Genomic DNA, 13,914 nt, shown 5'->3' on the forward strand with positions numbered 1-13,914 from the left:
TCTTATTTGCATCAATATTTTCTGCAGTCGACAGTTCAATAAAAAGATTCAGGATTTTCAATATAAGTAACACAAAACTAATTCAGTTTCTATGTAACCAGCCCAAAATTAATTCAATTCCCGGGTCTTTTTATTGCACTGGCTGCTATAAGAAGATGTAGGAATTGCGATGTAACATAAAACACATTCGGTTATTTCCTAAGGAAGTTGTTTACTTTGGCCGGCCGCAGTGACCGAGGGGTTCTAGGTGCTTCAGTCTGGAACCGCGCGACCGCTACGTCGCAGGTTCGAATCCTGCCTCGGGCATGGGTGTATGTGATGTCCTTATGTTAGTTAGGTTTAAGTAGTTCTAAGTTCTAGGGAACTCTTGACCACAGATGTTAAGTCCCATAGTGCTCAGAGCCATTTGAACCTTTTTTTTCTTGTTTACGCTATTATAATTCATTATTAGGAACATTCACAATAAAATGGTCCTTTTTCTCGCACAGTGTTTTGCTTTGGGGCACCATCATCCCAAGAAACATTCGGCACAATCAGCCAACGTCACATGTACACCATAATGTAATGATGAACATGAATAGCCGTCTCAGATCACTAATGAAGCTATTTATATCCAATAAATACCGTTATTAACAGAAAATGGTATAAGGGTATAAGACCCGTTATGAATAGAAAGGTAGGCCAAAGAGTAAGTTACAGTGAACAGTTCAGTGATAGGGTTGTTTTTATCAGAATCGACAGCAAACCAACACTGACAACATTCGTCCAGGTATACATGCCGACATCGCAAGTTGAAGATGAAGAGATAGAGTATATGAGGATATTGGAAGGGTAATACAGTTCATAAAAGGACATGAAAATCTAATAGTCATGGGGGACTGGAATGTAGTCGTAGGGGAAGGAGTAACAGAAAATGTTACAGGAGAATATGGGCTTGCGACTAGGAATGAGAGAGGGAAAAGACTAATTGAGTTCTTCAATAAATTTCAGCTAGTAATTACTCTGTTCAAGAATCACATGAGGTGATGGTAGACTAGGAAAAGACTGGGTGATACGGGAAGATTTCAACTACATTAGATCATGGTCAGAGATTCCGAAATCAGATATTGGATTGTAAGGCGTACCCAGGAGCAGATATACACGCAGATCACAATATTGTAGTGATGAAGACTAGGCTTAAGCTCAAGAGATTGGTAAGGAAGAACCAATGCGCAAATAAGTGGGATACGGAAGTAGTAGGGGATGACGAGACAAGATGGAATTTCTCTAAGACTATAGATACAGCAATAAATACTTCAGTAGGCTGTACAGTTGAAGTGGATTGGACATCTCTAAAAAGGGGAATTACAGAAGCTGGAAATAACATAGGTACAAAGAAGGTTGTTGTTGTTGTTGTTGTTGTTGTTGTGGTGGTCTTCAGTCCTGAGACTGGTTTGATGCAGCTCTCCATGCTAATCTATCCTGTGCAAGCTCCTTCATCTCCCAGTACCTGCTGCAACCTACATCCTTCTGAATCTGCTTAGTGTATTCATCTCTTGGTCTCCCTCTACTATTTTTACCCTCCACGCTGCCCTCCAATGCTAAATTCGTGATCCCTTGATGCTTCAGGATATGTCCTACCAACCGATCCCTTCCTCTAGCCAAGTTGTGCCACAAACTCCTCTTCTCCCCAATCCTATTCAATACCTCCTCATTAGTTACGTGATCCACCCACCTAATCTTCAACATTTTTCTGTAGCACTACATTTCGAAAGCTTCTATTCTCTTTTTGTCCAAACTATTTATTGTCCATGTTTCACTTCCATACATGCCTACACTAAATACAATTACTTTCAGAAACGACTTCCTGACACTTTAATCTATACTTGATGTTGACAAATTTCTCTTCTTCAGAAATGCTTTCCTTGCCTTTGCTAGTCTACATTTTATATCCTCTCTACTTCGACTAACATCAGTTATTTTGCTCCCCAAATAGCAAAACTCCTTTACTACTTTAAGTGTCTCATTTCCTAATCTAATTCCCTCAGCATCACCCGACTTAATTCGACTACATTCCATTATCCTTGTTTTGCTTTTGTTGATGTTCATCTTGTATCCTCCTTTCAAGACTGTCCATTCCATTCAACTGCTCTTCCAAGTCCTTTGCTGTCTCTGACAGAATTACAATCTCATCGGTGAACCTCAAAGTTTTTATTTCTTCTCCCTGGATTTTAATACCTACTCCAAATTTTTCTTTTGTTTCCTTTACTGCTTGCTCAATATACAGATTGAATAACATCGGGGAGAGGCTACAACCCTGTCTCACTCCCTTCCCAATCACTGCTTCCCTTTCATGCCCCTCGACTCTTACAATTGCCATCTGGTTTCTGTAAAAATTGTAAATAGCCTTTCGCTCCCTGTATTTTACCCCTGCCACCTTTAGAATTTGAAAGAGAGTATTCCTGTCAACATTGTAGGTAACTGCAAAGAAACATGGGTAACAGAAGAAATACTTCAACTGATCGATGAAAGAAGGAAGTACAAAAATCTTCAGGATAATTCACGAATGCAGAAGCACAAATCTCTCAGGAATGTAATAAATAGGAAGGGCAGTAGTGTTACTTTAACATCGATAAATTATCAATTAATCGATAGAACCTGCACTATCGTCACTATCGGCAGGCTGGTTTAAATAACGATAGTCCTATTGTTGATAATGTGATTCTTTTTGAATTGGCTCCTGAAAAATTGTCGTTTCCTATTACCTCCATGGCGTTCGGAATGCAGACGGAAAGTAGACCGCTTGGAGATATTTAATCAGCAACAAATATGGTGGCGCCTTACTGATAATACAAATAAAACACTGATTAGCTAAAAAGAAGGAAGAAGGAATAACTAAACCGTCGCCAACCCCTAGGGGCAATGCATCTCCAGAATCTTGAGAAAGATTGCGGCTGGTCCCGGCGGAGGTTCGACTCCTTTGTTCTTTAATGATGTATTTTGTACCTTTGTTATTGTATTCTTATGTTATAAAATTGTAATTGACACCAGTTCATCAAATTAAGTAACTTGTAAGTTACATTTCACTGCACACGTTTCTGTTGGTCATAGTATATTGACAATATGTGAGAAGTAGGGACTGATAGTGTTTGCACGTGTGTTAATAATTCATCAAGGGACTGGATAACAGCATTGCTGGTTCTAAGGACATTTCAAACAAATTTTTTGTGAGTGGACAAGTGGTGGTTTATGGACTTGCAATATTCTCCGCAAGACTCTTCGATGGTGATTGTGCACCTGCACAGTCGCAGCAGATGGCTGCTGGCCGTCTCTACAAGGACTACAGTGGGTCTGCACCTTTGATGACCCACCAATACCATTATCTCTACAAGGACTACAGTGGGTCTGCACCTTTGATGACCCACCAATACCATTATTTCTACAAGGACTGCAGTTGGTCTGCACCTCTGGTGGCCCACCAATACCATACTCTCTACCAGGACTGCAGTGGGTCTTCGACTGACTCTGCTGTGGATTTGCTCTGTTGTGGCCCATTACCTGTCTGCATGTCAAGAGTCAGCACTGTCTTTCCGTTGGAAGGACAACACTACTTCTTCAAGACTGCATGGAAATCCACTACTTCTGTGTGCATTCTCTTTTACTGCTCAGACTTTGAGAAAAAAAAACAACACTGCAATTTTACTGTGATGAATGATCAGGACTGTCTTTATGGACTGTGAGAAAATTTTAGCTTTTGACCAACATTGTATCAATAAGTATTTGCATTTGATATCTTTGTTATTATAATTATGAAAAATTTTATCAAATCATTATTGGCCACTGCCCAAAACAATTTGCAAATTTTTTGTGGGGAGCATGGGGGCTATGTAAGTAGGCTGTTTATGTTTTCTTATTGGCAACGTTACGTAGCACTCTGTATGAAAATCACTGGCTGTGCTGTGTGCAATCTGTGGCTAGTTTGCATTGTTGTCTGCTATTGTAGTGTTGGGCAGCTGGATGTGAACAGTTATCAAAAACAGATGCATCGTTTTATTACCTGACAACACAAATGTGAGAAGAACAAAATGTACATTGCAAATATAAATGCAGAAACTACACATACATGAGAAAATCTTTACACTTTTGGTTCCAATTGCCATGCTACTGCATCTGTCTTCGATAATAATGCTTCATGGGGGCAATGCTGAATAAGCATGTCTTCATTCTTATTTAACAGAAAGTAGATGAAGTGGAGCATCTCAAGATCACTTTCTTCAAATCATTAAAAAATGTGCCTCCTCAAAATGAATGTTGTTCATTTAGAACTAAAACTGAATTATTACAATAAAAATCGATTATTTCTATCTTATCACTCTTACTACTATTTCTCAGAGAACTTCTCACCTTAATTTTACACTAAGTGATGTGTCAGAATCCCTCTTCATCACTGTCCAACACAGACATCGCAATTTGTATATATGTCAAATTGCACTGTCCAAACACGACAAACAATTAGAATGATTTACAGATGTAATATCTGAAACTGCAGAAACAATACTGTGTTGTATTCCTTATGTAGAAAATGCGAACTTATTTAAGTTTTCCTGTGCTGGAACACCCAGGTAGCAGAAAATGGAGGAACACCAGGGCTACATCTGTATGTCTAACATTCAACCCCTTCCTACAAGTCACAGATCAAAAGTCTGGCCACTTTTGGTTCACCAGTTTCTTCCACTCACACACATTCAGAATAAAGAACATGCTGTATCACCAGTAGATATGAAGATGTGAATGTTAATATGGCTCTTGTAAACTCTTCATTCTTCTGAATGCGATATTGTGCAGGAGATGGGAAAAATCGTAAACTTCTGGTTTTTCCTTAAACATTCAATTACAAAAATCAACAAAGACATGAATTTTTTCCTCCTCATAGGATAAGTTTCTCCTTTGCTGGGCCTGTGGGAGCCTTTTCAGGGTGTACCCTGTTAATGCACTTCTGACGGCTCTGGCTTCTGCGAATGGTGATTGGATGGGTCTGGTGTACTCAGAGGTATACTGTGAGGAAGGCCAGGGACAGCGCCTGCTCCTTCACCTGCCGCGCCGCCACCAGCACCAGCTGCTACTGAGTGTGGCACCTGGTCGTGTGGTGTTGTTGAGTGTGCCTGCTGCACAGGCAGTGCTCCAGTGTAATAACCACCATTCATGCCATCTGCGTAACCTGCGGCAGCGGCAGCTGTCCCTCCCAGAAAGTATTCTTTATTCACACAATTGCGTAGGCAGTCAGGAATACGTCCAACGATAGCCCGCCTTATTTCACTGGCTGCCATCTCGCGCAGTTCTGTGCACGACGCATCCAAGTAGAACGCTGCATGAGGTGTACACAGCAAGTTCGGCGCGTCTTTCAGTGGACCTTGGAATACATTATATGGTTCATTCTCATGAACATCAAGTGCTGCAGCACGTATGCGACCTTGCTTTAGTGCTGTAACCAAGGCATCATCATCCACGAGGCCACCACGTGCTGTGTTCACCAGGAAAGCCCCTGGCCTCATCTGTTTGATGGTGAACTCATTTATTAAATGATGGTTATGCTCATTTAGAGTGCAGCTGACCAGAAGTCTTGTTCCTCCTGCCACCGAACTTCACTAATTCCCACTATATCTAACTTTAACCTATCCATTTCTCTTTTTAAATTTTATAACCTACCTGCCCGATTAAGGGATCTGACATTCCACGCTCCGATCCGTAGAACGCCAGTTTTCTTTCTCCTGATAACGACGTCCTCTTGAGTAGTCCCCACCTGGAGATCCGAATGGGGGACTATTTGACCTTCGGAATATTTTACCCAAGAGGAATCCATCATCACTTAACCATACAGTAAAGCTGTATGCCCTCGGGAAAAATTACGGCTGTAGTTTTCCCTTGCTTTCATCCGTTCGTAGTACCAGCACAGCAAGACCCTTTTGGTTGGTGTTCCAAACCAGATCAGTCAATCATCCAGACTGTGCCCCAGCAACAACTGGAAAGGCTGCTGCCCCTCTTCAGGAACCACACGTTTGTCTGGCGTCTCAAGAGATACCCCTCCGTTGTGGTTGCACCTACAGTATGGCAATCTGTATCGCTGAGGCACGCAAGCCTCCCCACCAACGGCAAGGTCCATGGTTCATGGGGGGGAAATGTATCGATAGAAAGGACGAAATGGTAGTAGCCGTGCCGTTGTTTATCTTTGCGTTCCAGGAGTCTCCGTCGCGTTGCGAGCGCAGACGAGGCGGAGTAGCTTGAGCCATGAAAGAGTGCGGAGGTATTTTGTTGGCCTCTCTCGCCGACGCCTGTTCAGCCATGCGCGCGCCATTGTAGACGCACCTGATTTGTTAACCCGTGAGTATTGAGAGCACGGTAGGAGCGGACAGGCGCAGGAAGCTGCAGTTATAACCACTGCCTGTCCCGTAGTTATCCGTGGTTCTGGAGGCGACTCGGGTTTCTCATCGAACACCAAAAGCAGCAACAACGGCAGATCAGCATTGTCGTCGGCTACATTCATCGTCGTCCGAACAGCTACAACATCGTAAGACTGTTAATTGACAAACATGGTAGTGTAGAGGCTTTTCCCAGCAACAATTCATTCACAAAGTATAAATAACTTGAATAAAAACTTCCAATAGTTAAAACTTGTAGGGCACCTGTGTTGGCATTGTCCTCAGACACGTCCGCAGCTCGTGGTCTAGGGGCTAGCGTTGCTGTCTGTGGATCACGGAGTACCGTGTTCGGTTCCCGGCTGGGTTGAGGATTCTCTCTCCCTGGGGACTGGTTGTTTGTGTTGTCCTCATCATTTCATCATCATCGTTTGTGAGAGTGCTAGACTGGACTGTGAAAATAAAATGGACTGTGTAAAAACTGGGGTTTTGAGCTGGCGCTGATGACCCCGTAGTTGAACGCCACACAAACCAAACATCATCATCATCATCATCATCACCACCACCCTCAGACATTATTACCAAGCATGGTCCCTGTCCCGTCCACGCAATCACCGAGCGTCGTAAGAATATGACAAGTTATTAACTATTTACTGCCTGTTTGCCACGCGGGATTAGCCGAGCGGTCTGGGGCACTGCAGTCGTGGACTGTGCGGCTGGTCCCAGCAGAGGTTCGAGTCCTCCCTCAGGCATGGGTGTGTGTGTTTGTCCTTAGGATAATTGCCGTTAAGTAGTGTGTAAGTTTAGGGACTGATGACCCTAGCAGTTAAGTCCCATTTTATAACATAAGAATACAATAACAAAGGTACAAAATACATCATTAAAGAACATAACAATACAGATAACATTTGTAGTAATAGGGGCTTTACGAAACAATAGAAATAAACATATACATTAGTGTTACAGGAATTATGACATAAGTAAATACATAAAAGATCAGAATAACTTTTGAAACATCAACTTCACACATGGGCATTAAAACAAAACAGAATAAATAAAGTCTAAACATCTTCACAAAGTAAATAACATATTATCAGAAAAATTCTACAACGTAACTCTCATCAGATAAACACATAAAGACAGGAAGAACACAAATACCCAAGGGTACACAAACACATAGTTGGATAACACAAGGAAAGGACAGGTTTGTTTTACTGCAGTATTTTGCAAACAAAACTTTCTTTACTTCTCGGAAATCTCCCTTTGTTCTTCATTATTTCGAAAAAGTTCTATCTATACCTGCTTTCTGTACTTTTTTCGTATAACTTCTCAATGCATTTCTTCCAATTCATCGCAACTCATTCTCTTATATAGTCTACCCCCTCTTAAGCTAACTTAAATTACTGAGCTCAGATGCATAAACTAAGGAACGAGGCAATGCAGCAGCACAAAACAATTAATACAAACAGCAATGAAAAAATGCAAATTGGCAAAGCTAGCAGGAGTAAATGTAATAACTTATATCTAAACATGACAAACCCACAAGCAGAAAAAATATTACAGTAAAAATGGCCATGTTTAATACCTATGTCACATCTTAACACTAGAGTCATGCATCACAAAAACTTACTCTGCAATAAAATTACCAAGTCATTAAAAAATTATTTATGCAATTCCTGTGAAGGGAAATGTCTATTTGTGCTCTCTTTCTACGAAAGTACATCATATAATTATTCTTTACTGGGTCTGTAGACAGAAAATAGTGATATTAGTACATCTATTAAATTTTATTTTAACCAATGCTGCAGTTCAGCTAGAAACTAGATATTAAACAAAATGATCAAATAAATACATAAGGCAAGGCGTGAAATGTCATTCACTAGGCAAATGGCGTCTCCAAAGGTAGTAAAAAATCTCTCAACTAGAAAGACAATAGATATAAAATGTTTCTCATCATTTCATTTGGCATTTTAGTAAATATCATAAATTAAGAGCTTCACAGTGTAATCATGTTTTCAAGTTTGAACGTGTCGTAATTGCGATGCTTTCTACAAAGGAATGTCAATAGCGAGGTTAATGGTCTCTTTTTTTACACCTAATGGCTTTTTCTCCAGGCGACTCGCACAGCTGGTCGCCCATAATGCATTACGTCAAGGTCACTTAGCTCTCTTACCGAAATATTTATGACACCAGTTTGCACTACAGTGACAGTCTCATATAAAAATTTCACAGGTCGAGAATTTGCGTTGCAAATCTGTAGAAACAAAATCCCATAAATACAACAGTGTCCAAAAACTTTTCGTCGGCATTGTGGTACATTCACGCATTTACACACATTTCATAACTCTTAAAGTACAATTCTTGGTTTCAAACATCCCTTTTCACAAACCAGAGTCCCTAACTTCTATTCATTATTCGTTACCTTATTACACAGATACATATTCGTCGACACTTCTTTAACATTTCATCATAATAAATATGTAGCATAATCAACTTCCTCATATAGCATCCCCTTATTGATCATAAACATACTTCAACAGCATAATACACATTGTCATCGTAATAATAACATCATAAAACCTCAGTCAAATATCAAAAACGTCATAGCTTTCTGCAATAATGTCAAAACCTAAAAAAAATTCTCTGCTCATTTCAATAATGTCACCTACCTCAAACGTACTTTAAAAATCATGATCCTGTACCAAATACACCATTCAAAGCTCTCACAGTATCACAATGGTTCAGAAAAAAATATGAACAGTTCACAAAGTACAGACAAAATACAGTTTCATAAGTGTGAAGTTATTCAACTGTGTAATTACGTAAACATCTGTCACTGATGTAGTAAAATAAATGTTTGTCTCTCCCAGTTAAATGATCAAATAGCTGTGTAATTTATGTGTTAGAGAAATATGGTACCGATGTGTAAAGTTGTATAAGCAAATACCATATTAGCTAGGGCTCCTTGTGCTTGCCAAACATATGGTACACAAAGTAAGCATGTACCCCCCTGAGGATTAAAGTAATTATACCCTCAGGTGTTACAGATTACAGCAATGGAATGAAATGTATCACGAAAAACTTTCTTTGTAATTCAAAAATCTTTAAAAATAAATGGCTTAAGTACAAAATTAATCACTCAAATGCTTGTCCTGTCATTTCGGATTCCTGAGGCAAGCTATTGCCGACCGATTGGTCGATAATGCATCCCTGTTCACTAATTGTTTCACTGTCTAAGCCATTATTTGCCACCCGCTCTATTTCCCTATGCACAATTACCAAATTACTAGTTTGAACATTAGTTAATTCATTACATGGTGGCGCTAACACACTGCTTTTGTCTTCACTGTCATTTCTTAGTTTACTTTGGAGCCTAGTATTACGGTTTTCACACGCCATTATTGTCACAATATTTCGCACGACAACACAGAAAAGAACAATTGGAAGAGCAAAATAAGAAAACACATTAATATAGCACTGAAAATAATTTCTAGTTAATTGCAAGCGCAGCTGCAAAATACTTGGTGCAAATCTACATGCATGCCACAACTTTTTTACTGTACAACAATGAAAGACTGCAACTACAAAGGAGATTCTCTCTACAATTATGCACTAGCAATAAACAATAGCTACACTAATTACACAAACTACAAGAAAAAATCAGAAGATTCCAGTGAGGTATCCTGGCAGGGTCGCCATATGAAACGTCCCCTTAGAAAAATTTATGAATTACTGTGCTGATAAACCTCTTACATTATTTGCTTTTCAAACAGCTGAGCAAAACTGAACGTACTCAAACATTCACTAAAGTGACACACAATACTTTTAGCGCAATGCAATCTGACTTTCAAAAATCCCTACAAAAGAATGGCCCTGACTAACATTAACCTATACCTTTCACAAATCACTTACCTCACCAAAAATCTTCGTTACTCGAACTACTGCAATACAGCGAGCGCCACTACTGCCAGCTAAATAAAAGATTCAGTCTACTGAAGGCACAAAATACTGATAGGCATAGTTAACAAATGAAAAATTTTGATAGAGAACAAACAATGTATTTACCTTAATAGTGTTGCAAAATCATAATATACATTGCAGTTCACGACATCCAGTCTTACAAATTTCAAAACTCCGCCATTTCTCTCCCCACATCCACCACTGCTGGCGGCTCACCTCCAACTGCGCAACGCTACTCGCTGTTCACATCCAGCTGCCCAACACTACAATGGCAGACATCAATGCAAACTAACCACAGACTGCACACAGCACAGTCAGTGATTTTCATACAGAGCGCTACGTAACACTGCCAATAAGAAAACATAAACAGCCTACATACAGTTATAAAATTTAAAAAGAGAAATGGATAGGTTAAAGTTAGATATAGTGGGAATTAGTGAAGTTCGGTGGCAGGAGGAACAAGACTTCTGGTCAGCTGAATACAGGGTTGTAAATACAAAATCAAATAGGGGTAATGCAGGAGTAGGTTTAATAATGAATAGGAAAATAGGAATGCGGGTAAGCTATTACAAACAGCATAGTGAAGGCACTATTGTGGCCAAGATAGATACGAAGCCCACACCTACCTCAGTAGTACAAGAATATATGGAAATTAGCTCTGCAGATGATGAAGAAATTGATGAAATGAATGATGAGATAAAATAAATTATTCAGGTAGTGAAGGAAGACGAAAATTTAATACTCATGGGTGACTGGATTCCAGAGTAGGAAAAGGGGAGAAGGAAACATGGTAGGTGAATATGGATTGGGGATAAGAAATGAAAGAGGAAGCGTCTGGTAGAATTTTGCACAGAGCACAACTTAATCATAGCTAACACTTGGTTCAAGAATCATAACAGAATGCTGTATACATGGAAGAAGCCTGGAGATACTAGAAGCTATCAGATAGATTATATAATGGTAAGACTGAGATTTAGGAACAAGGTATTAAATTGTAAGACATTTCCAGGGGCAGATGTGGACTCTGACCACAATCTATTGGTTATGAACTGTAGATTAAAACTGAAGAAACTACAACAATTTAAGAGATGGGACCAGGATAAACTGAATAAACTAGAGGTTGTACAGAGTTTCAGATAGAGCATTAGGGAACAATTGACAGGAATGGGGGAAAGAAGTACAGTAGAAGAACAATGGGAAGCTCTGAGGGATGAAGTAGTGAAAGCACCAGAGGATCAAGTAGGTAAAAAGACGAGGGCTAGCAGAAGTCTTTGGGTAACAGAAGAAATATTGAATTTAAATGATGAAAAGAAAAAATATAAAAATGCAGTAAATGAAGCAGGCAAAAAGGAACACAACCGTCTTAAAAATGAGATCGACAGGAAGTGCTAGCTGGCTAAGCAGGGGTGGCTAGAGGACAAATGTAAGGATGTAGAGGCTTATCTCACTATGGGTAAGATAGATATTGCCTACAGGAAAATTAAAGAGACCTTTGGAGAAAAGAGATTCACTTGTATGAATATCAAGAGCTCAGATGGAAACCCAGTTCTAAGCAAAGAAGGGAAAGCAGAAAGGTGGAAGGAGCATATAGAGCGTTTATACAAGGGCGATGTACTTGAGCACAATATTATGGAAATGGAAGACAATGCAGATGAAGTTGAAATGGGAGATACGATACTGCCTGAAGACAGAGCACTGAAAGACCTGAGTCGAAACAAGGCCCCAGGAGTAGACAATATTCCATTAGAACTACTGACGGCCTTGGGAGAGCCAGTCCTGACAAAACTCTACCATCTGGCGAGCAAGATGTATGAGACAGGTGAAATACCCTCAGACATCAAGAAGAATATAATAATTCCAATTCCAAGAAAAGAAGGTGTTGACATATGTGAAAATTACCGAACTATCAGTTTAATAAGTCACAGCTGCAAAATACTAACACGAATTCTTTACAGACGAATGGAAAAACTGGTAGAAGCCCACCTCGGAGAAGGTCAGTTTGGATTCCGTAGAAATATTGGAACACGTGAGCCAATACTGACCTTACGACTTATCTTAGAAGAAAGATTAAAGAAAGGCAAACCTACGTTTGTAGCATTTGTAGACTTAGAGAAAGCTTTTGACAATGTTGACTGGAATACTCTTTCAAATTTTGAAGGTGACAGGGGTAAATTCAGGGAGCGAAAAGCTATTTACAATTTGCACAGAAACCAGATGGCAGTTATAAGCGTTGAGGGGCATGAAAGGGAAACAGTGGTTGGGAAGGGAGTGAGACAGGGCTGTAGCCTCTCCCCAATGTTATTCAATCTGTATATTGAGCAAGCATTCAAGGAAACAAAAGAAAAATTCGGAGTAGGTATTAAAATCCATGAAGAAGAAATAAAAACATTGAGGTTCGCTGATGACATTGTAATTTTTTCAGAGACAGCAAAGGACTTGGAAGAGCAGTTGAACGGAATGGACAGTGTCTTGAAAGGAGGATAAAAGATGAACATCAACAAAAGCAAAACGAGGATAATGGAATGTAGTCGAATTAAGTCGGGTGATGCTGAGGGAATTAGATTAGGAAATGAGACACTTAAAGTAGTAAAGGAGTTTTGCTATTTGGGCCGAAAAATAACTGATGATGGTCGAAGTAGAGAAGATATAAAATGTAGACCGGCAATTGCAAGGAAAGCTTTTCTGAACAAGAGAAATTTGTTAACATCGAATATAGATTTGCCAGGAAGTCGTTTCTGAAAGTATTTGTATGGAGTATAGCCATGTATGGAAGTAAAACATGGACGATAAATAGTTTGGAGAAGAAGAGAATAGAAGCTTTCGAAATGTGGTGCTACAGAAGAATGCTGAAGATTAGATGGGTAGATCACATAAATAATGAGGAGGTATTGAATAGAATTGGGGAGAAGAGGAGTTTGTGGCACAACTTGACAAGAAGAAGGGACCGGTTGGTAGGACATGTTCTGAGGCATCAAAGGATCACAAATTTAGCATTGGAGGGCAGTGTGGAGGGTAAAAATCGTAGAGGGAGGCAAAGAGATGAATACACTAAGCAGATTCAGAAGGATGTAGGATGCAGTCAGTACTGGGAGATAAAGAAGCTTTCACTGGGTAGGGTAGCATGGGGAGCTGCATCAAACCAGTCTCGGGACTGAAGACCCAACAACAACATCGATACATTTCAACAAAGTTCCCTTGGCTATTACCAAGCAGTTTTCAACTTTTCATTATAATTAAAATCAATTATATACAGTCAAAATTAAATACACTAGTACATAGATTACGTATTAAATATAGTTTCTGTAGTACAGCTTACAGCTTCAGAATCAAATGTACAGTGCGAGTTATCAACGAATATTAAACGGGGAAAATTTTGGATGCTGCTGAAGGTATTTTATGTGCTTTTTCGGTGTTACATGTTTGTGGTGGAGTAAAGACCGAAGCCAATGGACAGTGGAAGACTGAAGTGACGAATCATTTTATAACTTGTGACAATCTGATGGAATGGTTTGAGTTGGCCGATGCCTGGTGGACCGTACCTGCCATCATGTAGAATGCTGAC

General features: G+C 39.8%; 1 protein-coding gene across 1 annotated transcript; it reads right to left on the reverse strand.

Annotated features, from left to right (window-relative positions):
• Positions 1-4,964: 4,964 nt before the first annotated feature.
• Positions 4,965-5,531, reverse strand: LOC124803274 (C-terminal-binding protein-like). The gene has a single exon (XM_047264457.1). It carries the CDS (start codon positions 5,529-5,531, stop codon positions 4,965-4,967), a length of 567 nt encoding a protein of 188 aa, XP_047120413.1.
• Between the last annotated feature and the right edge of the window lie 8,383 nt (positions 5,532-13,914).

Source organism: Schistocerca piceifrons, chromosome 6 (genome assembly GCF_021461385.2).
Source record: "Schistocerca piceifrons isolate TAMUIC-IGC-003096 chromosome 6, iqSchPice1.1, whole genome shotgun sequence".
Taxonomy (NCBI): Eukaryota; Metazoa; Arthropoda; class Insecta; order Orthoptera; family Acrididae; genus Schistocerca; species Schistocerca piceifrons.

Coding starts and splice junctions, on each gene's coding strand:
- LOC124803274 (XM_047264457.1), bottom strand. CDS start 5,531: ATGAGGCCAGGGGCTTTCCTGGTGAACACAGCACGTGGTGGCCTCGTG.